Raw genomic sequence first — 27,865 nt, forward strand, 5'->3', positions numbered from 1 at the left:
ATCAGGGCAAGACCAGGCCGAGTATCTAGAGAAGCCTAAGAAGTATTAGCACCAGTCTGTGGATGCACCGGCTTTTGCCACGATACCCCTGAAGCAGCCCGTGGCGAGCAGAGTCCATACTCTATTGACACCTGGGGTCTACGATGATCTCCACCGGTTCTGGTGCCAGTCACTGATCCCCCCTCATGGATCCAAGGAAGATCTGCCACCCCTCCTTCCTCCCAATCTGTGTTGGCATAGGCAACGTTTGAGGAGGAGCTCGAGCGCCGAGTTCAGCTGGCGGAGCGGCCGCTGCAGGGCTTCGGTCTTGTGGCACTGATAGCACTGGAGCCGATGCAGTCTGTCCTGTACTGCTTCTGGAGAAGCTCAGTGTGCTGATTGGTGTATTATTGACCCAGCTTACGTCTGTTCTCAGGACAGCATCGGTGCCCAGCGGGGCATTGAGGCCTCCACCTACTGATATGGTGGCGTTGCTGGTTCCTCTGAGGAGGAAGCTCCACCAAGGCCGGAAGAGATGCCGAGACCTGTAGCCCCCCATCCAGTTCTACTGGTGTCTGCACCTCTGGACATAGGCTGAGCACCTAGGGCCCCCATCCCCTGTAGCATACAATGAGGATGAGGGTCCCTATGACCCTGGGGGGGATGCTCCGACTGAGTCCTTTGAGGACTGTTATAGTCTCCCATCAGACCCATCTCCATCAGACGAACGAAGGAAGCCTCCGCCTGAGGGCTTGACCGGCAGAGGCTATCCCTTTTCTATTTTTGACAGAGGAGGATGCCAGGCACAAAATACTTGAGATCCTCCAGTTTGTGGAGCCTCCTAAGGAGATTGTGGTGGTCCCGATACATGAGATCCTTAAGGACTTGCTGCTGAGAATATAGGAACACTCCCTCACATTAACAAGAAGGCAGACTGGGTCTACCTTGTCCAGAAGGCTGCCATATTTGATAAGCGTCAGCTACCTCACCTGTCGATGGTGGTCAAATCCGCTCTCAAGAGGTCCAAGTGCTCTCTGACCCATTCCTCATTGCCCCCGGGGAAGGACCACAAAGCGATGGATGCCCTTGGGAGGAAGGTGTTCCAGGGCACCAAACCTATTTCACGCATCGCTGCCTACCAGCTCTACATGAGCCAGTACTCTGACATCTGGAAGCAGTTGCAGGAGGTGACTGAGCAGCTGCCTCAACAGCAAGACACTCTCATATTGCTGGTGCATAAGGGTCTGGAAGTGCAGAAAACATGAGGTCCATGTGACCTACGATGTTTTCGAGACTGCATCAAGAGACTGTGCAGCAGGAGTTGAAGCCCGCAGAATGGCATAGCTGTGGGCCACAGATTTACGACAGGAGGTACAGGAAAGATGCGCTGACGTGCCGTGCACTCGAGAATCTCTTCAGGGATAGAGTGATAGATGCTGTAGCCCAAATCAGGACCACCATGAAACCCTCCAGCAACTCTCCGCTAGTACTCCGGATCCGTCGTGCTCACCTAGGAGATGGTCAAGACTGGGGCCAAGAAAGTCTTTCTTTTGCCAGAGGAAGTACTATCTCCCGTTAACACCATCAGAGTTTCCGTGGATGTTCCAGGCAACAGAGAGCCCTAAAACCCCAGCCAGCTCCTTAGTCAACTCCAGGGACAGGGTTTTGACTGGGCCATAGGGAGCATAAGCTAGTTGCCCATACCTGGGACGATGGATCCTCTGGTCGGGGGCAGGCTGCGGTTCTTTGCAAACCTGTGGCCCATTGTAACCGCAGACCAGTGGGTTCTGTCCATTGTCCATCAGGGGCACCAATTAAACATATTGGATGTCCTGCCAAATTGCCCTCCGAGCTCACGTTGGGGGCCGGTAGTGCATCAGGAGGTTCTACAAGCAAAGCTCTCCTCCCTCTTAACTGCCAGGGCGGACGAGCTTGTACCATCAGGTTAAAGAGGGTGGAGATTCTACATCAGGTACTTCCTTATTCCAAAGAGAATAGGACTCCATCCTATCCTAGACCTAAGGGCTTCGAACAAGTTTCTAAAGAAAATTTCAAGATGGTTTCCCTGGGTACCATGATCTCCCTTTTGCAAAAAGGGGACTGGCTATGCTCCCTCGACCTAAAGGACACATACACTCATGTCGAGATCTTCCCCAGTTACAGGAAGTATCTCCAATTTGTGGTGGGAAGACAGCACTTCCAGTTCTGGGTGTTGCTGTTCGAGCTTGCATTCACCCCACGGTTCTTCTCAAAATCCCTGACAGTCATGGCGGCACCCCTCTACAGACTGGCCGTGCATGTCTTCCCATATCTGGACGGTTGGCTGGTCAAGAGCACATTTCAGGCAGGGGCAACCAGGTTCATGTGCTTGACCATTTGGGTGTTGGAGTCATTAGAGTTCATTTTCAACTACCCAAAGTCCCATCTTAGCTTATCACCTCAGTTGGACATTATAGGATCTCTGCTAGACATGGCTCAGTCTAAGGCCTTTCTGCCCTGCCAGAGGGCCATCGCCATGGCAACCATTGCAACAGAGATTCAACAGAGTCAGCAGGTATTGACCTGGCACATGTTTAGGCTGTTGGGCCAATGGCCGCAACTCTCCATGTTTGCACAGGCGCCGAGCCCAATAGACCCAGAGGTCACAGTGGTGCCAGGCCAATCAGATCCTCCAAGATTGCATCCGAGTCTCACCGTCTCTTCAGGACTCGTTGTCCTGATAGCGGGCACTTTCCAATCTGGAACAGGGGATCTCATTTTGGAGTCTCCCCACTCAAATTGTTCTAACCACGGATGCATCTACCCTGGGTTGGGGAGCTCATATAGATGGGCTTGAGATTCGAGGTCTTCAGTCTACTCAGGAATGTTCTTGTCAAATCAACTGTAGGTTAGGGCGATCAGGTACGCGGTATGGGCTTTCAGAGATCAGCTGTCCAACAAAGTTGTCCTGATTCAGACCAACAACCAGGTAGCCATGTGATATGTCAACAAACAGGGAGGCACAGGGTCATACTTCCTGTGTCAGGAAGCGGTCCTGATCTAGTCATGGGCCCTGGTGCTCAGGGCCATGTACATGGCAGGGACAAAGAATGTGGAAGTGGACAGGCTGAGTTGAGTGTTCAGACCCCACGAGTGGTCCCTGGAGCAGGGGGTAGCGAATCATATATTCTGCCTCTGGGGGAGCTTAGACAAAGCTCCAGCCAGCCTCTGATGCCCTTTCCTGTTATTGGGACAGGGGTCTTTTGTATGCATAACATCCGATTCTCTTAGTGGTGAGGACTCTCTTGAAGCTTCGCAAGAATAGAGGGACTGATTCTCATAGCTCCTCATTGGCTGACAGAGGTCTGGTTTCCATTTCTGCAGGAGTTGTCCATCTGGAAACTGATCAGTCTGGGGTCTTCCCCGGATCTCATCACGTAAAATCAGGGCAGGTGGTGGCATCCTAACCTCCAGGCTCTGTCGCTTACAGCCTGGATTCTGAGAGGTTGATCCTGCAGCTACTTCATCTTTCAGAAGATATCTTGGGCCTTCCACTAGAAAATCCTATGGTCTGAAGTGAAGGAGGTTTTCCATGTGATGAACAGAAGGCTCCTAGATCTGTTCTTCTGCCCCACACAAAAACTGCTTTATTACCTTCTACACCTATTGGAGGCTGGCTTGAAAACCAACTCCATTTGAATGCAATTGGCGCATATTACCATGGTGTAGATGGTACGCCTATCTCTGTACAACCCATAGTTGTACGTTTCATGCGGGGCCTTCTTCAAATGAAGCCTCCCCTGAGGCCTCCCGCTGTTTCTTGGGACCTCAACATGGTGTTAGCTCAGCTGATGAGAGCTCCTTTTGAGCTGCTGCGACCTGAAGTACCTGACCTGGAAGGTCATATTTTTGGTGGCCGTCACATCAGCGTGCAGAGTCAGCGAGCTCCAGGCTTTAGTGACTTATCCACCTTACACTAACTACACTAACTATCACAACAGGGTGGTCTTGCATATGAACCCTGAGTTCCTGCCTAAGGCGATGACTGATTTCCATCTTAATCAGTCAATCGTCCTGCCAGATTTCTTTCCCAGGCTTCATTTGCACCAGGGCAAATGAGCATTACATAGTTTGGACTGCAAGTGAGTCTTGATCTTCTATCTGGAGTGGACAGAAGCCCATTCACAGTCCGCTCAACTTTTTGCTTCTTTTGATAAGAATAATTTTGCGTTGCCGTTGCCAAACAGGCTATATCTAATTAGCTAGCAGATTGCATCTCCTTCTTTTATGCCCTGGCTGGACTGTATCTTGGGGGTCATGTCAAGGCTCATTCTGTCACAGCCATGGCAGCATTGGTGGCCCAATTGCTAGAAGTTCGAATGGAGAAGATCTGCAAGACTGCGACTTGGAGTTCTCTCCACACATTCACATCACATTTCTGTCTGGATAGCGATTTTATTTATTTTATATACCGTCAATCTGTAAAACAATCTTGACTGTGTACAATTAAATACAAAGACTTAATGAGAGAAAAACAATAGAAATTGGTTAAACAAGTACAAGTTAAAAATTCAAATAAAAGTAGAAAAAAAATACATATGAAGAAAATTTAAAGAGAAAATATCTAAAAAAAATAAAATAAAAATTAGAAAAATAAGAAACTAAGAATCAAAAACATTTGTAAAAGACAAAAAAGTTACACTTGACCATTTTTCCACTGATAGCATTGCATTAAAATCACCAAAGGCATTTCTGCCTGCTAAAAGCTGCCTAAGCTGAGAAAAAATTATCAGAGATGTATCTGACTGCTAAAACACATTTTTCAAAATTAGGTTTCATAGGCTTTTTTAAAATAGCCATGTTTTGAGGTGTGTTGTCTTTTTTTTTTTTTTTTTAATGTTTTAATGTCCTTTTGAAGTCTAAGCTCATCAGATAAAGAGTTCCATAATTTGGGGCCTGCAACCGAGATTGCTCTATCTCTAATTTCGGACAAATGTGCAGTTCCTTTTGGCCAACCTTAAATTCCTTTCAGGTGTCTGTAGATGTAGGGAAGCATTCTCAACCATTCAGTTTTTTCACAGTTTATTGATTTATGTATTATGCATAAGAATTTGTACTCTATTCTTTATTTGATTGATCTTCATTTGCTTCCAGTGAAAGTTGGGGTAATATGATTGAATTGTTTTCCTCTGCACAATACTCTGGCAGTTGCATTTTGGAGCAATTGTAATGGTCTTAAACAGATTCCAGGTAAACCAAATAAAAGAGCATTACAATAATCAATTGAAAAAAGCAGAGTTTGTAAAACGGTTGTGAAATCATTAAAATCTAACAAAGGCTTAAGATGTTTTAAAATTTGCAATTTAAAATAACCATCTCTTATTTTTCGCTTTGTCAATTTTCATTCTAAAATCTCGATCAATTAAAATTCCAAGATCGCGAACTTGATCGGTTGAATCGATCTGCATGGAAAGTTCTGTTAATGTGGTTTTCTGCTTAATAAAATCATTTCTGTTTTTTGGTTATTTAAAATCAATTTCATATGGTCTAAAATCTGCCTAATTGAGGTTAGATAGATTTCAATAGTTCTCAAGATGTCTTCCAAAGAATTTTTTATGGGAATTAAAAGCTGAACATCATCGGCGTAAATATAGTGAGTAACACCTAGTCCTGACAGCAACTTGCATAAAGGTAAAAGGTAAATATTAAAAAGCGTTGCTGATAGAGATGATCCTGTGGGACTCCTGAATCAATGTAAATTTTTTCAGTGACATTCGTTTAATTTTACTTGGTACAATAGTTCTGAGAGGAAAGACTTAAACCAGGACAGAGCTTCTCCATTTATGCCGATTTCAGTCAGTCTCTGAATTAAAATTTGAAAGTCAATGGTATCGAAGGCCGCAGTAAAATCTAAAAGAACATGTATAAAAGATTCACCATTGTCAAAACCTCTAAGAACAGTATCGGACAACGCTAAAAGCAGAGATTCAATACTATAAAAGTTTCAAAAACCAAACTGAGGGGTATAAAATATTATGCAATTCAAGATAATCAGATAATTGCTTCTGAACGGATTTTTCTAGGACTTTGGGAAGAAATGGGAGATTAGATATAGGTCTGAAATTGTTAAAATCTGAAATATCTTTTATTATTTTTTAATATCTGTTTAACTATGGCACATTTTAAAGGTACTGGCACAGAACCTTCGGAGAGAGAGAGATTTACTATATCTGTAATAGTGGGTTTAATACATTGAAGGCAGAGTTTAAAATATTTGAGATATATAGGATCCCAGGGGTGATTGGCCGGTTTTAACTTTGATAGAATAGAGCGGATTTCTAGGGAACCAACAGGTTCAAATGATGACCAGGATTTGCCTGGATCTTTAGGTAGTGAGAATTTTTGTGTAGGACTAGAGGGGACATTTTTTAATAAATTAACAATTTTTTCCTTAAAGAACTTAACCATATCTTCGCAATTTTTTTTTAAGGATTTTCAGAGATAAGGACCAGTTTGTGAGCTGAAGGTGACAGGTTTTGAACAAGTGAAAAAAGAGCTTTGGGGTTTAATTTTAAATCATTAATTTTACTACCGTAATAGGACCATTTAGCATTGTTGATCACAGCTCTATACTTGGTTAAAATGATCCTGTAAGAAGTATGAGAATGATTGTTAGGATGCTTTCTCCAAAATCTTTTTTCTAAGTACCATTTTGATCTCTTCAAGTTCAGTAGTATACCATGGATTCAATTTTTTATGAATGAAAGTTTTAGTGAGTAGAAGACAGAGTTTATCAGCTAAGGAATTTACAAGATCACCCCATGATAAAACTGACTTATTGGAGTTTTCCAAAGAGCGAGACTTGACTGCAAATGGTACTAATTCAATCAAATCTTCAGGGTTGATAGGTTCACGATAACAAAAAGAAGTTAGTAGGCAAATTTGTAATATCAGTAGATTCAAAAAACTAATGTGCAAAAAATGTTTATGGTCAGACCAAAGGATAGAGTTAATATCAATAATAGAGTTTTTAGCTGTTTCGTGGGTAAAAATCAAGTCAAGAGTGTGTCCAGCTTTGTGTGTTGGGCCTGTTATAATCTGATTCCAACCCATGGCATATAGGGAGTCGAGAGAAGATTCGCAGCTAGAACTAAGTGGACTAAAATCTATATGTAGATTAAAATCACCCAAAATGATTGTTGGGATTTCTGGATGTAAACCATTCATAAGAACATAAGAAATTGCCATGCTGGGTCAGACCAAGGGTCCATAAAGCCCAGCATCCTGTTGCCAACAGAGGCCAAACCAGGCCACAAGAACCTGGCAATTACCCAAACACTAAGAAGATCCCATGCTACTGATGCAATTAATAGCAGTGGCTATTCCCTAAGTAAACTTGATTAATAGCTGTTAATGGACTTCTCCTCCAAGAACTTATCCAAACCTTTTTTGAACCCAGCTACACTAATTGCACTAACCACATCCTCTGGCAACAAATTCCAGAGCTTAATTGTGCGTTGAGTGAAAAAGAATTTTCTCCGATTAGTCTTAAATGTGCTTCTTGCTAAGTTCATGGAGTGCCCCCTAGTCCTCCTATTAGTCGAAAGTGTAAAAAACGGATTCACATCTACTCGTTCAAGACCCTCTCATGATCTTAAAGACCTCTATCATATCCCCCCTCAGCCATCTCTTCTCCAAGCTGAACTGCCCTAACCTCTTCAGCCTTTCCTCACAGGGGAGCTGTTCCATCCCCTTTATCATTTTGGTTGCCCTTCTCTGTACCTTCTCCATCGCAACTATATCTTTTTTGAGATGCAGCAACCAGAATTGTACATAGTATTCACCATGGAGTGATATAGAGGCATTATGACATTTTTCCTTTTATTAACCATTCCCTTCCTAATAATTCCTAACATTCTATTTGCTTTTTTGACTGCTGCAGCACACTGAGCCGACGATTTTAAAGTATTATCCACTATGATGCCTAGATCTCTTTCCTGGGTGGTAGCTCCTAATATGGAACCTAACATCGTGTAACTACAGCAAGGGTCATTTTTCCCTATATGCAACACCTTGCACTTGTCCACATTAAATTTCATCTGCCATTTGGATGCCCAATCTTCCAGTCTTGCAAGGTCCTCCTGTAATGTATCACAGTCTGCTTGTTATTTAACTACTCTGAATAATTTTGTATCATCCACAAATTTGATAACCACACTCATCGTATTCCTTTCCAGATCATTTATATATATACAAGCCGTTAGGCCCGTTCAAACGGGCGAGATTCCATCGGTCAGAGCCGCTCTCTTCTCTACAACTTCTTACCCTTCCCACTTACTCACTCATATCCTCTTCCCTTTTCCTTTCATCTCATCTTCCCTTCAGCCCTCCTCCACTCCCTCTCTTTCTCTTCTTCAGAACTGCTTACCCTTCTCACTTACTCATATCCTCTTCCCTTTTCCTTCCATCCCCTCTCATCTTCCCTTTCTTTCCCTTCTCACCTCATCCACAATCCCTTCCCTCTCCCTCAGCCCTCCTTCTCTTCCTTCTTTTCTCTTCAGCACAATCTCTTACCCTTCCCACTTACTTACTCATATCTTCTTTGCTTATCCTTCCATCTACTCTCATCTTCCCTTTCTTTCCTCTCTGACCTAATCCACAACTCCTTCCATCTTCTTCAGCCTTCCTCAACTCCCTTGTATTCTGTTATACAGAACGCGGCAGTTTGAATGTGTGGCGCGCGCAGGAGTGATTCTACCATCCTGGGGCACGCATGCAGGGGGGACACTAAAGCAGTGCAGGCACTTACTTCCTTGCCCGGTTCCTGGTCCTTACATTTTTTTTTCCCAGCCTTTCTGTTTACTGTACCGTGGGTCGAATGATAGGGATGCGCACACCGGCGGTGTAATTTCAGGCCACAGAAGGAAGAAACGGAACGCGTCAGCCTGAGCTCTCTGTGCCGCACATGCGAGGTAGAGCTGCTCTCTACTGTGCATTTGCGGCACGTCGGTCAGGGCTCATTTATCTAGTTAGATTGAAAAGCACCGGTCCAAGTACAGATCCCTGAGGCACTCCACTGTTTACCCTTTTCCACTGAGAAAACTAACCATTTAATCCTATTCTCTGTTTCCTGTCTTTTAACCAGCTTGTAATCCACGAAAGGACATCGCCTCCTAACCCATGACTCTTTAGTTTTCGTAGAAACCTCTCATGAGGGACTTTGTCAAACGCCTTCTGAAAATCCAAATACACTACATCTACCGATTCACCTTTATCCACATGTTTATTAACCCATTCAAAAAAAATGAAGCAGATTTGTTAGGCAAGACTTCCCTTGGGTAAATCCATGTTGACTATGTTCCATTAAATCATGTCTTTCTATATGCTCTACGATTTTGATCTTGAGAATAGTTTCCACTATTTTTCCCAGCACTGAAGTCAGGCTCACTGGCCTATAGTTACCCGGATCGCCCCTGGAGTCTCTTTTAAATATTGGGGTTACATTGGCCACCTTCCAGTCTTCAGGTACAATGGATGATTTTAATGATAGGTTACAAATTTTAACTAATAGATCAGAAATTTCATTTTTTAGTTCCTTCAGTACCCTAGGATGCATACCATCCGGTCCAGGGGAGAGCTGTTATGCTCTAGAATACCAGGAGGGCAGTAAATTACACAAACCTGGAGGGATTCTTTTTTTTTTTGTTTTTTTTTGCAATCAACATTATTCCACCTCTCTTGCAATTTACTCGGGAGAATGAAAAGCCTGTCCTTCGGAACCTGTTTGAGGTGTAGAACCCAACTCTCCCAGCCTAGGGCCCTTTGTTTTGGGTTCAGGCAATCTCCTCCTCTTTTTTTACCAACAGCACTTTTGTTGTGCCTGTTTGCACCTGGTTAAGTGTCTGGTCACAGTTGATGTTGGGGAAATGCCTGTAGCTAGGTATTCACTCTTGTGTGAGGACTACCATCCTGCTTGTCCTCAGAGAAAGTAGAACTGCTTACCTGTGAGGTGTTCTCCAAGGATAGCAGGATGTTTGTCCTCATTAAACCCATCCTTCACCCCATGGAGTTGGGTTTCTCCTATTTTTTTTTTATTTTTAATCATAATTCTGTGTTAGGAGACTGAAGGAAGGACCCTACATGGAAGTGTGGTATAGGGCATGCTGGGCATGCCCTATATGCCTAGTCAAAGTTCTAGAAACTTTGACATAAGTTTTCCACATCAGGGCTCCATCTAATGATGAAACTCATGTGTGAGGACTAACATTTTGCTGCCCTCGGAGAACACTTGTTACAGGTAAGGAACTCTGCTTTTTGGTTAAATTCCCTCCTGGGGTCTTTCCATTTCAGAGTAGGGGCTGGGGAGCCTATCGCATGTGTCAATGAAAAATGTAAGTGTTGGGAAGTATTATTTTCAGGTTGTGGATAGCTTTGTATATGCTGATGTAGCCGTGAACTTTGGGTCTGTCGGGGTCAGATGATTGTCACTATTTGTTCTGATCTATATACTTTTCCTGCTCTAGCTGATTTTTCTTTATTTTAGAGCAAACTTAAGTGACTCATACTTCACCAATCGCCAGGACCGCTATGTTTTGCTGCAGGGATGCCCAGAGTTGGCCAATTTCTTCACAGAACTCGTGGAGGCCGTTGGGGACGTGTCATTGAAGCTGCAACCAGATGACACAGTCTGTGTGAAGGAGGGGATGCTGCATCCTTACCAGGGTGAGAGGGACTACATAGTTCAGGCTTCCATATGCCATGTCTAGAGAGACTGACATCTAATCATTGTACATTTCCTCCCTCTATGGTGCTTTGTTTCCAGGCACATTGAGATTAGTGTGGCCATCTGGTGATCAGGTAATTTCTCAGAGAACAAGCAGGATGGTAGTCCTCACACATGGGTGACAACATCAGATGGAGCCTGATGTGGAAAACTTATGTCAAAGTTTCTAGAAACTTTGACTAGGCACACTGAGCATGCCCTATACCATACATCCACATAGGGTCCCTCTTCAGTCTTTTTTTTCTGCGGAGCTGTGAGCCTCGTGGGTTGATTGAACTCTTTAAAAAAAAAAAACAAACCACAAACAACCCCCCCCCCCCCAACTTGGGGGGGGGTCTCCAGGTCCCTCTCGGTGCCTCCCTATAATGTCCCCAATCAGGGTTTTCGGAGTTTGTGTAAGTTTTCCTTTGTGATAAGGTGGTCGTCACCGGTTTCTCCGAGGAGAAAGCGCTGAGGCTTATAGTCCCCCCCCCCAAATCCAGTTCCATCGGTGCCTGCATTTTCGGATGTAGGCCAATCACCTAGGGCTCCATCCCCTGTGGCATATAGTGAGGATGAGGGTCCATATGACCCCTGGGGGGATGATCAAACTGAGTCTTCCGAGGAAGATCAAAATCGTAGAGCATATAAAAAGACATGATTTAATGGAACACAGTCAACCTGGATTTACCCAAGGGAAGTCTTGCCTAACAAATCTTCATTTTTTTGAAGGGGTTAATAAACATGTGGATAAAGGTGAACCGGTAGATGTAGTGTATTTGGATTTTCAGAAGGTGTTTGACAAAGTCCCTCATGAGAGGCTTCTACGAAAACTAAAGAGTCATGGGTTAGGAGGCGATGTCCTTTTGTGGATTACAAACTGGTTAAAAGACAGGAAACAGAGTAGGATTAAATGGCCAATTTTCTCAGTGGAAAAGGGTAAACAGTGGAGTGCCTCAGGGATCTGTACTTGGACCGGTGCTTTTCAATATATATCTATCTATATCACACACACACACACACCTGGAATACGACAAGGGAAGTTGTCAAATTTGCGGATGATACAAAATTATTCAGAGTAGTTAAATCACAAGCAGACTGTGATACATTACAGGAGGACCTTGCAAGACTGGAAGATTGGGCATCCAAATGGCAGATGAAATTTAATGTAGACAAGTGCAAGGTGTTGCATATAGAGAAAAATAACCCTTGCTGTAGATACATGATGTTAGGTTCCATATTAGGAGCTACTACCCAGGAAAAAGATCTAGGCATCATAGTGGATAATACTTTAAAATCGTCGGCTCAGTGTGCTGCAGCAGTCAAAAAAGCAAACAGAATGTTAGGAATTATTAGGAAGGGAATGGTTAATAAAACGGAAAATGTCATAATGCCTCTATATCGCTCCATGGTGAGACCGCACCTTGAATACTTTGTACAATTCTGGTCGCCGCATCTCAAAAAAGATAAAGTTGCGATGGAGAAGGTACAGAGAAGGGCAACCAAAATGATAAAGGGATGGAACAGCTCGCCTATGAGGAAAGGCTGAAGAGGTTAGGGCTGTTCAGCTTGGAGAAGAGACGGCTGAGGGGGGATATGATAGAGGTCTTTAAGATCATGAGAGGTCTTGAACGAGTAGATGTGAATCAGTTATTTACACTTTTGAATAATAGAGGGACTAGGGGGCATTCCATGAAGTTAGCAAGTAGCACATTTAAGACTAATCGGAGAAAATTCTTTTTCACTCAATGCACAATAAAGCTCTGGAATTTGTTGCCAGAGGATGTGGTTAGTGTAGTTGGGTTCAAAAAAGGTTTGGATAAGTACTTGGAGGAGAAGTCCATTAACGGCTATTAATCAAGTTGACTTAGGGAATAGCCACTGCTATTAATTGCATCAGTAGCATGGGATCTTCTTAGTGTTTGGATAATTGCTAGTTTCTTGTGGCTTGGTTTGCCCTCTGTTGGAAACAGGATTCTGGGCTTGATGGACCCTTGGTCTGACCCAGCATGGCAATTTCTTATGTTCTCCTATCAGACCCTTCTCCAGAAGAGCGAAAGAGGTTGCTGCGTGAGGGCCTAACCTTTGCAGGTTTTGTGCGGAGGCCATCCCGTTCCAGTTTTTAACTGAAGAGGATGCCAGGCACAAAATACTTGAGATATTTCAGTTCGTGGGGCCTCCTAAGGAGATTGTGGTGGTTTGAGCACATGAGATCCTTAAGAAGTTGCTGCTGAGGATTTGAGAACACCCCTTGCAGTGCCTCCTGTTAATAAGAAGGCAGATGATGTTTATTTCATCCAGAAGGTTGCGGGATTCGATAAGCATCAGCTGCCTCACCAGTCGATGGTAGAATCAGTCTTCAAGAGGGCCAAGCGCTCTCAGACCCATTCCTCGGTGCCCCCGGAGAAGGACCACAGCGCAATGGATGCTCTTGGGAGGAAGGTGTTCCAAGGCACCATGCTCATTGCATGCATCTCCGCCTACCAGCTCTATATGAGCCGCTGCTCACGGAACATCTGGAAGCAAGTGCAGGAGGTGGCTGAGCAGCTGTCTTAGCAGCAAGATACCCTCTTGCCGCTAGTGCACAACGGTCTGGAGTGTGGGAAACATGAGGTCCGTACAACCTATGACATTTTTGAGATGGCATTGAGGATTTCTGCAGCGGGAATTGGTGCCTGCAGAACGGCATGGCTGCGGGTCTCAGATCTCCGACCAGAGGTACAGGAAAGAATTGCTGACATGCCGTGTACTGGAGAGAATCTCTTCGGAGATAGGGTGGGGGATGCTGTGGCCCAACTCCAGGACCATCATTAAACCCTCCAACAACTTTCTGCCAGTACTCCAGACCCGTCCTCCTCCTCTAAGAGGCCATTGAGGCTGGGGCCCAGGAAGTCTCTCTTTCGCCAAAGGAAGTATTATCCTCAGTCTCCTCGATCCCGTCCACACCATCTGAGCTCCCGCTCCCAAGCCCCAGGCAGCTTCTCAGTCAACTCCGGGGATGGGATTTTGACTGGGCTGTATATAGTTTCAACCAGTTGCTTGTACCCAGGGGGCAGGCTGCGGTTCTTTGCGAACAGTGGGTTCTATCCATTGTCCGCTAGGGGTACCAATTAAATCTATTGGATGTCCTGCCAAATTGCCCTCCGTGCCTATTTTGGGGGCTGGTAGCGATTCAGGAGGTACTATGAACACTCTCCTCCCTCTTAATGACTAGAGCAGTCAAGCCTGTACTACCAGGGCAAAGAGGGCGTGGATTCTACTTCTCATACTTCCTGATTCCAAAGAGAACAGGAGGACTCCGTCCCATCCTAAACCTGAGGGCCTTGAACAAATTTATTTAAAAAAAAATTAGTTTTCCTGGGCACCTTGGTCCTCCTTTTGCAAAATGGGGACTGGCTATGCTCCCTTGACCTAAAGGACGCTATCCCCATATCGAGATTTTTCCAGGTCTCAGGAAGTATCTCAGATTCATGGTGAGAACAAAAACCACTTACAGTACTAGGTGTTGCTGTTCGGGCTCATGTCTGCCCTACAGGTCCTCACGAAATGCCTGGCCATGGTGACTGTGCAACCCCAAGACTTGGAAGTGCATGTCTACCTTTATCTGGACAATTGGCTGGTCAAGAGCAAGTCTCAGGCAGGGGCCACCTGGTCCATACCCTTGACCATTCGGGTGTTGGAGTCACTAGTGTTCATTCTCAACTACCCAAAACTAGAAACTTTGATCTAAGTTTTCCACATCGGGGCTCCATCTGATGATGTCACCCATGTGTGAGGACTAACATCCTGCTGTCCTCTGAACACCTGTTACAGGTAAGCAACTCTGCTGTCTGTCAGTGGCCAGTTCTTTTATGATAGTGTGTTATGAAACCTGAGAAGAGCAATTTAGTCCTAGGGAGTCCCCCAAAACTAGAGCTACTATGATTAAATGCTTTCTTCCTGCTCTGCTTTCCCACCAGTGAAATAAATGTCAGCTATGTAAGAAGGTGATCTGAGGCAGATAGAGCAGGTTGTTGGTTGTATTTTTTATTTCATGAATACAAATTAAGTTTCTACTTTTATTTATAATTTTCATTTCTATAGTGCTAATTCAAAACCAGTTCAGGGTAGTGTACAAAACTACATAGTGTTCCTTGTAATTTATGCATAGTTGACTCTATCTAATATTGACTTTTTCCGCAGATAAGCAGGTTGAATTAACCGTGTAGTCTGGGAACGTCCCTCTGGTCCTCTAGGTGGCGGAGCTCCAAAAAGCACACAGAGCTAAGTTCTGTATGCCTTCCTGTGTATATCACCATGTGGTTCCCAGCCTGCTTCAGTCTTGTTCTTCTGTGTTGCAGGCTGCAGGTGAGCTCCTTGACTCTTCGATTGTTGCCAATCTTTGTGGCTACAAACTTACCCTTTTGGGACTTTTTGCTTCAAACCACGACAAAAGATGCCTGGCTTCAAGTCCTGCTAGTGTGGGAAGGTAATGTTGGTTGCAGACTGCCATGGACGCTGCTACATCTGCTTGGGGCCTGATCATGACCCATCCACCTGCAGGGACTGCGGTCGCATGTCCCCGAGAGCACGCAGGCAGAGGCTGTAGAAGATAAGGAAGTTCAAAGAGGCAGTGTCAGGATCCTGTGCTGTAGAACCTTCCAGAGGATCCACTCACTCCTCTCTCTGGCCCAGCTGGGAACCTCTGGGACAGGAGTCAAGGGCAGCCTCAGTGGGCTCTTCAGGTGACCCTGGGCTCTGTGGAAGCAAGCCCGTGCCGCCTCAATGCTGGAAAAGCTGCTGTCTCCACGGCCAGGGCAAGCCTCGGGCAGTACCGGTGCATCGACGCACTCTGCCGATGCATCATTCCGACGCACGACACCGTACCGACGCACATGCGTCAAAGTGCAGGAAGCAAGAAGCAGGATCGAGGCACCGGGAAGTGTCAACCACATCAACGCACCGATGCGAGAACTCGCTCTCGAAGCACCAAGCGAAAATGCAGAGGGCATTGAAGCACGGGATCTCCCACGCTTCGTTATCAGAGAAGGATTTATTGCCTACAAGGCAGACTTTGAAGCTGTAGGAAGCCCTCGGCTCAGACTTTGAACTTACAATCTCAGGCAAAGAGCCAATATCTATTCATGGGTCAAAAGGCTCTGTTCATTCATCCAGGGCCTTCTCTGAATTGTCTTCAGCATCAAGACACAAATGAGAAGGGTCACATCTTCAGGGACCCCTATGGAAGAAGCATAAAGTGGGCCCTCATCTAATACAAGTGCCCACATGACCTAGAGGCCCGGATTCAGATATTCTGCTGGCAAGCACTTCCCCGTAAGGGCCCTACAGAGGAAGCCTTCCCTAGGGCCTAAGGAACCCCTAGTCTCTTAGACTGTGGCACAAATTTCGCAGTTACTGACGCAGCTTCTCTCGTCAGTAGAACAACGCTATGACGGGAAGCAAGGGGAACAAGACCACTGCAGAGAACAGTCTTCACCAGGCAAGAGGACTAGCTGGATGGCCCTAAATCCCCCCCAGTGAGCTATTTCAGCATATGAATGACTGACCCTGCATGTCACCTGGATCTTCAACAGGTTATCTCTTGGACCCTCCAGAGGAACAGCCTCAACCAGTTTCCCCACCCGAATACCTATCTTATTCCAAATTTGTAGAGAAGGTGGGGAACCTTCTCAAAGTGGAAATTAAGAAACTCCCAGATCCCAGGACTTCCGCTCGGGGGATACTTAAAATACTAGAAGCACCTGGAGAAGCAGCGGTATTGGATGAAGTAATAACCAGGGCTTGGCAACCTTCCCTGTTGGGCTTAACAACATTGCGCAAGACAGACTTGAAGTTTCAGATGTAAGAGTCACCCTTTTATAGTGCGGTTCAGCTTCCCCACAATTCTATAGTGGTGGAATTAGCTATGAAGAAGGTGAAAAAAATCACTGCTACACTCTAATACCCCGCCTGGGAAAGATAAATATTTAGACAGCTTCGGGAAGTGGGTATTCCAAGCTGCAATGTTAAACACCAACATACAGCAACACCAGTTCTATATCACTCAGTATTTGTACGAATGCCTTCAGTCTTTAAAGGCTGCAATGAGCAGTGTTGATCTAGAAGGTAGTTTGTAGGGACAGCTGCATGTGATGGAGGAAGGATTGACACATGCTCTGTTCTGTCTACGAGGCATTTGATACGTCAGCTAAGACCTTAGCAGTGGCCATCGCTGCCAGATGTCTGGCTGGCTGCGAGCAAGTGCCATCAGGGAGGATGTACACGAGAAACACGCCGATTTACCCTGTTATCCGGACAATCTCTTTGGAGATAAGTTACAGGAAACCGTAGCTCAGTTAAAGGAACAGAATATAGTGATGCAGCCCCTTACCATCCCGAGGGAACAACCATCAGGGAGAAGGTTATCCTACCTTTTGCAGAGGATACATGCAGCCTCGCACAGGTAGAGCCTATTCTTCCTTTTGCCTGCAGTCGTATCAATCACCCAATGGACTGCAGCAGCAGCAGATACAAAGTTGCAGTTGGCAGCGTAATTCACGACAACCAGGTGGAGCTGCAGATTCAACCTCTTCCAAGACCCAACAATAATTCTAGGAGTACCCAAACAGTTATCACCATTAATGGGGAGGAGAAGAATAATTTACAGGAGCTCAGGAATACTGTGCCCTGTTTCGGATCTCAAGATGCTCAGCAGGAAGTTCAAAATGACTCCCTTCAAATTCATCATATCTCATGTACAGCCCGACTGGTAGGAACCAGTGGTCAGGGTGGGAACGCAAGTTCACATATACAGCCATCGAATCCGCTCACAGGACTTTCACGGTTGGGCCAAGGAGCATCATGTCCAATCCATAGCTCACCTTTCTGGGCTCTTGTCATTCCAGAGCACCCTTATTAAACATCTATCAAGGGTAGTGACCCATCTCAAGAAACAAAAGATATTGGAGAACCTTCTCGGCAGCAACAAGATGCGGGTTGCTTTGAGTCCATTTCTTTGGCAACACAGCCTACAGACCACTTTCTGATGACAAGGATTGATCACCAACAGAATGGCAATTTCAGCCTATGTGACATGCATGTGGCTGCAGATGGATTGACTGCAATGGGGCTTGAATATACGGACGATATGACACCCGCACCTCCTGTCATGATGAAGCAATGTCACCAAGATCACAAAGAGGGAGTCACAACGAAAGTTGCTCCCTCAACAGTTAATTCAGCAGGGCATCTCGAAGATAGTTTCTCTGAGCAAAATCAGAAGAAGCCAGAGATAAATGCCCTTCACAAGCAAGGAAAGAGTCTGGTTCATAGATGACCCATCAAAGTAGTGTACATCAGGATATACTTGAAATAGCCTGCCAAACCCCAGCAGGCTCACCTCACCATTTTAAGAAACACGAGAGCAAGACAGTACCAACCTCACCCTCAGAATTCCGGGATGATCTCAAGAACGAAAGTGCACCTATCTCACCCACCTGTCAACTTGAATCAGACTGTTACGGGGCAGGTTCCTTCTCAAATTGTGTTCCCTTCTCTGTCACACAGTGTGGAAATTGAAAGGATAGTGCTAACGTATCTAATCTTACCACGACCAAGCCAAGACGTCCTGGTATCCTCCAGGAAATTCTCCACCAGGAAGAATTATGAAGCCAAGTGGGCCAGGTATTCAAAGTGGTGTGGAGAATATGAAGTTGATCCTTTCTTCTGCCCCTGGAACATCTATTGGAATACCTTCACTCTTTGTATCAGGCAGGACTAGCAACAGTATCCGTTGAAGGGAAAGTGTAAGCTGCAATAGCGCTGACGTGTACACTGAGGGCTCCCCGGTGTCATGCCACCCACTAGTCTCCAGATTCATGAAGGGCATTATTCAACTGTGCCCACCGGAGCTGTGGGATCTCAACTTAGTTCTGGAACAACTGATGCTACTGCCCTTTGAACCCATGGACAGTAGCCATATGAGATATCTCTCCTGGAAAGTGTGCTACTTGGTTGCCTTAACATCAGCGAGGAGAGTCGGTGAACTGCAAGCCCTAGTCCATTATTCACCGTATTTGTAATTTCACCATAATAAAATGACATTAAGAACCCATCCTTCCTTCCTTCCCAAAATGGTACCAGCATTCCACCTTAACCAAACAATCACTCTACCAACCTTTTTTCCAAAGCCACATAAATCTGAGGAGGAAAGACGGCTTCACACATTGGACTGTAAGCATGCCTTAGCTTACTACAAGAGCCGTACCCACTCAGAGTCCAGAGCTTCTCAGCTTTTTGTGTCCTTTAACCCAAATGCTTCTGGAATACCAGTCTTCAAGAGAACCATATTGTGTTGGATTTCTCAATGCATCCTGTTCTGTTATTACAAAAGCGCAGAGACCTTACCTACATCACCAAAGGCCCATCAAGTCAGAGCGATGGCAGCATCCATTGCCCACCTAAACAAAGTACCTATTCAGGACATATGTAAAGCCGCTACGTGGTCATTGCTACATACCTTTACCTCGCACTATTGCCTTAACCAGCAGACGTCTGCGGATTCAGCAGTGGGCTGAGTCATTCTTTTGGCAGTAACATCTAAAGAGACTGTCCACAAAGATGTGACAGGTTGAGCACATCCTCTGATAAGAACCGGAATGGACTACCATTGCTTCCAGAGACTAGGGGGTGCCCAACCTGCTAGCTGGGGATTCCCCAGATTACATGGCTAATTCAACCTGATTATCTGCAGAAAAAAGCAAGTTTGCTTACTGTAAACGGTGTTTTCCATGGATAGGGTGAATTATCAAACATTAAAGGGAAACCAAATGCATAAATCACAAAACAGGGGCTTTGCTATGAAGGTGCCAGCAAGCCAGACTGCATGTTCAACAACGTTTGAACCGCCTGGTCTTTTCTATTATCCACCTTGTGTTTAAGTGAATACAGTGTCGTGAACAGATTCAAAATATCTTCACAAAAAAACATTTCATTAATTCAGTGTTGAAGTCCTGATGATTAAATTCCAAAAGAAGCCCGACACGGCCAATGTTTCGCTTGATAAAGCTTCATCAGGGGTCACATCAAAACAATTTTAACCCAGAAAACTATAAAAAATAAAATAAATGTTCAGTGTCACTATTTTAAATCCAAATATTTTTGAAATTTTTTATACTTATCTGCACAGCCCAACAAATGAGTACCGTTAAGTCAGACCCAGAAGGTCTCCACATTTTTCCAAATGAGAGAAAACCGGAAGGAAGTTAGCATTGCTTAAATATATGCATGATATGATGATGTAGACCCATATGAGGACCTGAAAGAGAACTCATGTTCATATGACACAATGGATAACTGACTACATCAGTGAAAACTTACTCAATTAAAAAAAAAAATACTGAAATCACAATCAACATTTAAACCGGACAGAGCAATTGACTGCAACTTATAAATCCACTGTTGTTCTGCTTTTAATAATTGTAAATTGAAATCCCCACCCAACCTGATCAATTGCACAAAAATGTAAATCGTCAAAAGTATGTGAAAATTCATCACAATGGCTGACTAAAGGAGAGCCTTCCTTATGATGAAGTAGTGCTGAACAGTGTTCGATCAAATGAGTTTTGAGCATCTGAGAGGTCTTTCCAATATAGATTTTCTTGCAGGGTCATTTAATCAAATACACCACTGATGTAGATACACATGAAGTAACATGTTTGAGGTTAATAGTATAATCAATTGCCTGAATATTAATTTTAGATGTGTGCCTAAAAATGTGGCAAACTGAACTCTGAAAACTTGAAATTAAATTTTGCTAAGAATGTGTGAAGAGTCAGAATGCACCAATAAGTCTCGTAGATTCGATCCTCTGGTGAAGGTAATGCGAGATGGATCTTTAAAAACATCGTGCATTTGTAAGACATGCCAATTGCGCATAATAGATGCCCAGATCTGATGGACCACTGGTGAAAAAGGCAAAATGCATATGATTTGTGCAGAAGATAAGGGGGATGGTGGTAGAAATAACCATTCCCGATGACACAATCTGGCTCTTAAAAAGGCTTTGTGTACCACTTTCTTAGGATACCCCCGGAGTATAAATCTGTCTGTCATCAACTGCGCTTGAGATTGGAAATCCGTAATGTTAGAACAAATCCGACGTAGTCTTAAAAATTGGCTAACTTGTTGACTTTCCTTCAAAGATGAAATGCAACATATTTGAAGAAATTGGTTTCCGATATAAAGTAGTATAAAAACCAAATTGTGATTTTTTTTTTGATTAAAATTTCCAAAAAGGGGATCTCATCTCGTTTAATATCTGCAGTGAAATGAAGATGGCTGTTCCATGAATTTATCCAAATTAGAAATCTGTCAAAAAGGTAAGGTGAACCTTTCCATAATAGAAAAAAGTCATCAATGTAGCATTTCCACACAATGATATTCGCAGTGAATGGATAGTCTTTAAGGAAAATGACCTTAAAAAGTACTAGCTCCAGCTCTGTGTGCTTTTTGGAGCTCCGCCACCTAGAGGACCGGAGGGACATTACCAGACTACATGGCTAATTCACCCTGCTATCCATGGAAAATACCGTTTACGGTAAGCAAACTTGCTTTTCAGACCTTAATAAAAACATAGAATATGCTAAGAGATAAGGACTTAAGGCAGTTTACTCATTTGTACTTGCCTGCTGAACTGTCACAGGTTCTACACTATCTGCAATCTGCTCTCCCCCCGCCCCCCATAATTAAGATCCTTTTGTATCTGTGCCAGGATGGCGTGTACCACGGTATCGTAGTGCAATTTTCATGCTTTACTGTTTTGGTTGGTTTACAGTATGTGCATATACTGTGCTGTGATGAGTTACTTTTTTCCCATGCAGCGGTCCTACGTAATTATAGCCTTTTCTTTACCTTTTCAGGGGACAAGAGGAAGTATTGCAGAGCTGCAAACAAGAGAATAATGGAAGTTTTAAACTCAGCCAAAGCAAGGCAGCACCTACGGCATACTGCTGACTTCCACATTGAGCAGCAGGAGGCAGACTCCAGGTTGCATCCTGATAGGAATGAGAGAGCAGAGACAGACACCTGGATTTATCCACTTCTACAAATGAAGTCCTTTGGAATTGAAATAGATGAACTTGTGACAGAAACCCTTCTGACTGAGGCTGAGCGAGGCAGCAGAGTGCACCTCTCCACAGGCTACTTTAACCTTACTCAGACCTACATGGCTCTGCTTCTAGGTACCAGAGCCAGCTATCGGATCCTACTGGCTTCTCCAGAGGTGAATGGCTTCTTTGGTGCCAAAGGGATGGCAGGAGCAATCCCAGCTGCATATGTTTACATTGCACGCCAGTTTTACAATGAAGTGTGCTCAAAAGGACAGCAAGGGCGCATCTGCTTGCAGGAGTACTATAGGACTAACTGGACATTTCATGCAAAAGGTAGGCAAGTCTGTCCTTCAGAGGCCTATGAATGTGAGGGGTACTGAGAAGAGTAGAGTGATAATGGGATGCTTCTGTCCTTCAGAGACCTACTGATCTGAGGGGTTCTGGGAAAGTTGGGGGAAGAAGAGTGATAATATATTAACTTAATAGATGAGGGCAGGAAAAGACCAACTAGTTCAGTCTGCTCAGTTATTCTGGTCCATACTGCCAAACATGGACCGGAATAACCTAACGTTTTCCAACCATAAGGTGTGACTGACTGTAGGGTATCCTACCTTATCTCAAGAGTTTTTGTCATTTTCTTCCTTTGTATGTTCAGCTAAGTAGCTGAGTGTACAAGACCCCCTTTTTAGTTCACACTCAGTACCCCTTTCCTCCCATTCCCAACCACAAGGTCCCATAATAATGTAAATAGATACCAGCACCAGCATGGCTGTTAGCTGAATGCTTGGGCTACTAGGTCTCTGTTGCCATTTTGGACAGTATCCCATTGGCACTAAGTTGCGAAATTAGTCTGGTTAATATGAATGCACAATCTGCCAGACAGACTCAGTGTTATGAGTGTCTGCGTTTTCGCTAGGACTTTGATTTTATGTAGAAACATAGAAATGGCGGCAGAAAAAGACCATTCTGCTCATCTAGTTTGCCCAGCAAGCTCCCACACTTATTTTCCCATACTTATCTGTTTCATCAACCACCTAGTTCAGGGCCCTTGTTGCTAACTGTTTGATTCAAATTTCCTGCCACCCCCTGCCATTGATGCAGAGAGTAATGTTGGAGTTGCATCAAAAGTGAAGCATAAGGCTTAATGGTTAAGGGTAGTAACCGCCGCAACAAGCAAGTTACCCCGATGCTTGTTTATCCAGACTGCACATATCAATGCCTTGCTGGTTGTTGTCTGAATGCAAATCCTCTTTTCCACATTTCCCCTTGCCGTTGAAACAGAGAGCAATTTTGGAGTTGCTTTAACCGTGTGAAGGCTTATTGAGTAAGGGTAGTAATCACCTGGTACTAGCCTCCACTCCAGTAATCCACCCCCATGGTTCTTCTCTTCTTTTCCATCCTCTAGCCTTTATGGATCCACAGTGTTTATCCCATGCCCCCTTGAAATCCTTCACAGTTTTAGTCTTCACTTCCTCCGGAAGGGCATTCCAGACATCCACCACCCTTTCTGTGAAGAAATACTTCCTGTCTTTAGTTCTGAGTCTTCTTCCCTGGAGCTTCAAATTGTGGCTTCTAGTTCTAATGATTTTTTTCCAATGTAAAATTACATTAGTTGCAGACTTCTGTTTCTCCTAGGACAAGCAGGATGGTAGTCATCACAGATGGGTGACCTCATCAGATGGAGCCCGGCACGGAAAACTTTTGTCAAAGTTTCTAGAACTTTGACTGGCACACTGAGCATGCCCAGCATGCCACTATCCGCGTGTCCACGCGGGGTCTGTCTTCAGTCTCTCTTTTTTCGTGAAGTATTTGTCTTGCGGTAGTGGAGCTCTGCTCTGAGTTTATTTTTCAAACCATTTTTTCCCATTTTCATGGTGTCCTGTTTTCACCGATGCCCCAGTTCCCGTGGACCATGCAATTATTGATCCACATGAGGTCTATATCTTCTGCCTGGGGGTGTCGCACGACATCAGAGTGTGGCCAGGTGACCCCCAAAGGCCATCGTGCCCGGCTGGATAAGATGGAAAAGCTTTTTGCCAGAAAGTCTGATCCATCTACTCTCGCATTGGGGCATCGATACCTAGAGGCCGAGGGGAGCCGTTATATACGTCATCCCCTCTACCCCTTTGGCGGGTCCCTCTCATGAGAAAGGAGCCAGAGATAGGCCATATCTGATGTTGCACTCAAGGATGTCAGTCAGGATCTTTACCTTCCTCTGCTCCAGGGAAGGACTGGGCCGAGGACCGAGGGAAGTCCCGCAAGCACAGACACCCAGTCCCTGTTGGCGCTTGGCTACAGAACTGGTGTGCATCAGCAGTCGCCATACTGCCACCGAAGCGACCCTGTGGGGAAGAGGCACTGTCCTCTATCAGATCTGGGAGTCTAAGGTGTTCCCTACCGATTGCGGTGCCGGGCACTGAGCCTTCTTGGGAATCTGAGGAGGCTCTGGTGACAATGCTGCCACCTCCTCATCTAGCCGCCCTAACTACAGCGGACCTTCAGGAGGAGTGCTGGACCGCAGGGTTCAGCAGGCAGTGCTCCGAGCCCTGCGAGGTATTCAGTTGCCGCTGGCACCGGTCCTCATGCCAGAGCCTGCGCAGTCTCTCTTAGCGCCCCGCTAGAGCGTCCTTCTGGGTGTACTTCTGACGCAGCTGGTGCCCAGGGTACCTTCAGTTCCCCGGCGGCCATTGATGCCCCCCCCCCCTGGAACAATTCCCATTATTGGGTCCTCCGAGGAGGAAGAACTCATTCAGCCGACAATACCCTCGGAGCCATTAGTGTCATGGCCGGAGTTCCCTGATCCTGTTCCTGAGCTATCGGGGATCTCTGTGCCATCAATGCCTTTGGGACCATTGATGCCTATGGTGTCCTCAATGCCAAAACAGAGCAGCTTGGCCAGGAACCATCCACGCCAGCCCCCAAGGGACCTTAGCGAGGAGGAGCCCCCATATGATCCCTGGCAAAAAGACACAGAATCTTCCTCGGAGCACTCAGACAACCTTCTTTCTGAGCCGTCTCTGCCAGAGTAAGGGTGTTGATCTCCCCCGGAGGATCTTTCCTTTGTGGGCTTCACCCGGCTATGGCAGAGGCCATCCTATTCCAGCTCCTCACTCAAGAGGATGTTCGGGACAAAATGCTGGAGGTCCTCCAGTTCATTGATTCCCCAAAGGAAATGGTGGCTGTCCCAGACCATGAGATCTTCAAAGAACTCCTCCTCAGGATCTGGGAGTATCCGGTATCCATTCCTCTGGTCAGTCGAAAGGCGGACATCATTTACCTGGTGCAACAAGCCTGGGCTTTGAGAGGCACTACCTCCCACACCAGTCTGTGGTGTAGAGTCTACCCTCAAGAACGCCAAGCATTCTCATACCCATGCCTCTGCTCTGCTAGGTCAGAAACACAGGGCTTTGGATGCCCTAGGTAGGAAGTTTTTTCAGGGCACTATGCTCATCGCCCGTGTAGTGTCCTATCAACTGTATATGACCTAATACCTCCGGAACCTGTGGAAACAGGTCTAGGAGTTGTCAGAGCACCTGCCCCAGCAGCAGCAGGACGCTTTCATGGTGGTAGTGCATCAAGGCATGGAGGTGGGCAAACCTTCGATTTGCTTAAAACAGCAGTAAGGGTGACTGCAGCGGGTGATGGTGCCTGCAGAATGGCCTGACTTCATGCCTTTGACCTTTGACCAGAGGTCCAGGAGAAGCTGGCAGACGTGCCCTGCACGGGAGAGAATCTCTTTGGGGATAAAGTTAGGGATGCGGTGGTCCAGTTAAGATAACCATGAAACCCTGCAACATCTCTCGGTGGGTTCCTCAGACCCGCCATCCTTGATCAGGAAATCCTCGCAACAGGGCTCCAGAAAATCCTTTTACTGCCAGAGAAAGTACTACCCTCCTGCCTCTTAGGCATGTATGTCATGTGCCAGCTCTCAGGGTCGCTCTTGTCAACAGCGAACCTCCAGGCCTCAGCCAGCCCCCCAGCAAAGCCCCGCTATGGGGTTTTGACTACAGGCAAGGGAGCATGTGCCAGATTGCTGTACCCTCTGGCCCCTACCCCCTGGTCGGGGGCTGGTTACATCTATTTGCGGACTTCTGGCCCAGCATTACGTTGGACCAGTGGGTTCTCGCCATCGTTCGCAGAGTGTACGTCTGAACTTCAGGGACGTCCCCGAAGACTCTTCCCCCATGTCCATCATGGGGTCTGTCCTCTCATCAGGAAGTACTTATGACAGAGCTCTCCTCTCTGTTAATGGCAGGGGCAATCAAAACTGTCCCCCTCCACCAGTGGGGCCGGGGATTCTACTCTCAGTACTTCCTGATACCAAAGAGAATGGGAGGCCTGCTCCCTATTCTCGATCTGAGGGCTTTGAACAAGTTTCTGTAAAGAGAAAAGTTCAAGATGATCTCTTTGGGCACCCTGATCGCTCTCCTGCAAAAAGGAGACTGGCTCTGCTCCCTCGACCTAAAGGATACCTACACCCACATCGAGATTTTCCCCAGCCACAGGAAGTATCTCCGCTTTTTACAGGGCAAGGAGCATTTCCAGTACTGTGTTGCTCTTCGGCCCCATGGGTCTTCACTAAATGCCTGGCAGTTGTGGGGGCACACCTGTGCCAGCAGGGAGCGTATGTGTTCTATCTGGACAACTGATTAAACAAAAGCACCATCCAGCAGGGAGCGCTCCATTCCCTGATCATAACTGCCCCTGTGCACCAGTGTCTGGGGTTTGTCATCAACTACCCAAGTCCCATCTCAGCCCATCCCCACATCAGGGCTTTATTGGGGCCAGACTGGACACTGTTCAGGCCAGGGTGTTGCTGCCCCATGATCGAGCGCATGCCCTGGCATCCCTGGTGGGTTTGGTCTGCCACAGTCATCAGGTTTCCGCTCGCTGCTTGTTCTGTCTTCTGGGTCACATGGCTGCGTCAGTTCATGTTACCCCATTTGCCCGCTTGTATATGCATAAGGCTCAATGGACCCTGCACTCTCAGTGGTTGCAGGCAACCCAGGACCTCAATGCATGTGTCTGCATCATGCAGCCTCTTCAGGCTTTCCTGTCCTGGTGGGAAAACCTCTCCAATCTGGAGCGGGGACTTCCATTTCAAGCTCCCCTGCACCAGATTGTGCTCACCTACGATGCATCCACCCTGGGTTGGGGGGCACATGTGAACAGCCTCGGTACACAGGGTCGATGGACAGAATAGGAAGCTTGCTGCCAGATCAGCTTCCTGGAGCTCTCTGGGCATTTCGGGATAGTTTGTCCCACAAAGCTGTCCTAATCCAAATGGACAATCAGGTTGCAATGTGGTACATCAACAGACAAGGATGCACAGGCTCCTTCCTCCTTTGTCAGGAGGCAGTGCAGATATGGTTCTGGACCCTGTCTCAGGGCTTGCTCTTGCGAGCGATTTACCTAGCGGGGATGGAAAATGTAGTGGAGGACTGCCTAAGTTGGGTGTTCAGTCCACACGAGTTGTCGCTGGACCCCTCGGTAGTGGGCCGCATCTTCCGCCTGTGGGGAACCCCAGATATGGATCTCTTTGCCTCCCCTTGCAATAGCAAAGTCAGCCACTTCTGCTCCCTGCACAGGAGTGACGGAAACCAGCCTCGGTCACCTTTGCCCACCACTGCTGCAAGGGTCTTCTGTATGTGTATCCTCCGCTTCAGCTGGTAATGAAAGACTCTCAAGAAGCTCCAGCAGGACAAGGGGACCATGATCCTGGTGGCCCAATATTGGCTGAGGCAGGTCTGGTTTCTAATCCTGCAGGACTTGTCTATCAGAGAGCCTATCTGGCTGGGGACCTCCCCCGATCTGATCACACAGGATCAGGGCAGGCTGTGCCATTCTTAGCTCTGTCGGCCTGGATGTTGAGGCTAGTCCTGCAGTCCTTCGACCTCTCTGATGAAGTGTCCTAGGGGGTTGCTTTAGATGAAGCCCCCTATGCATCCTCTTGTTGTGTCCTGGGCCCTCAACATGGTGCTAGCAAGGCTCATGCATGACCCGTTCGAGCCTATGCACTCCTGCGATCTGAGGTACCTAACCTGGAAGGTTCTCTTCC

At 46.0% G+C, this 27,865-nt stretch overlaps 1 protein-coding gene across 1 annotated transcript in view; it reads left to right on the top strand.

Moving 5' to 3' along the window:
• Nucleotides 1–27,865, top strand: part of PGS1 (phosphatidylglycerophosphate synthase 1) — a 118,088-nt gene that overhangs the window by 47,278 nt on the left and 42,945 nt on the right. Inside the window, exons 6-7 of the mRNA XM_029599136.1 lie at nucleotides 10,502–10,680; nucleotides 21,619–22,140. Of these exons, the coding sequence (XP_029454996.1) occupies nucleotides 10,502–10,680; nucleotides 21,619–22,140 (701 nt within the window). The remainder of the gene's footprint in view (nucleotides 1–10,501; nucleotides 10,681–21,618; nucleotides 22,141–27,865) is intronic.

Source organism: Rhinatrema bivittatum, chromosome 4 (genome assembly GCF_901001135.1).
Source record: "Rhinatrema bivittatum chromosome 4, aRhiBiv1.1, whole genome shotgun sequence".
Lineage (NCBI taxonomy): Eukaryota > Metazoa > Chordata > Amphibia > Gymnophiona > Rhinatrematidae > Rhinatrema > Rhinatrema bivittatum.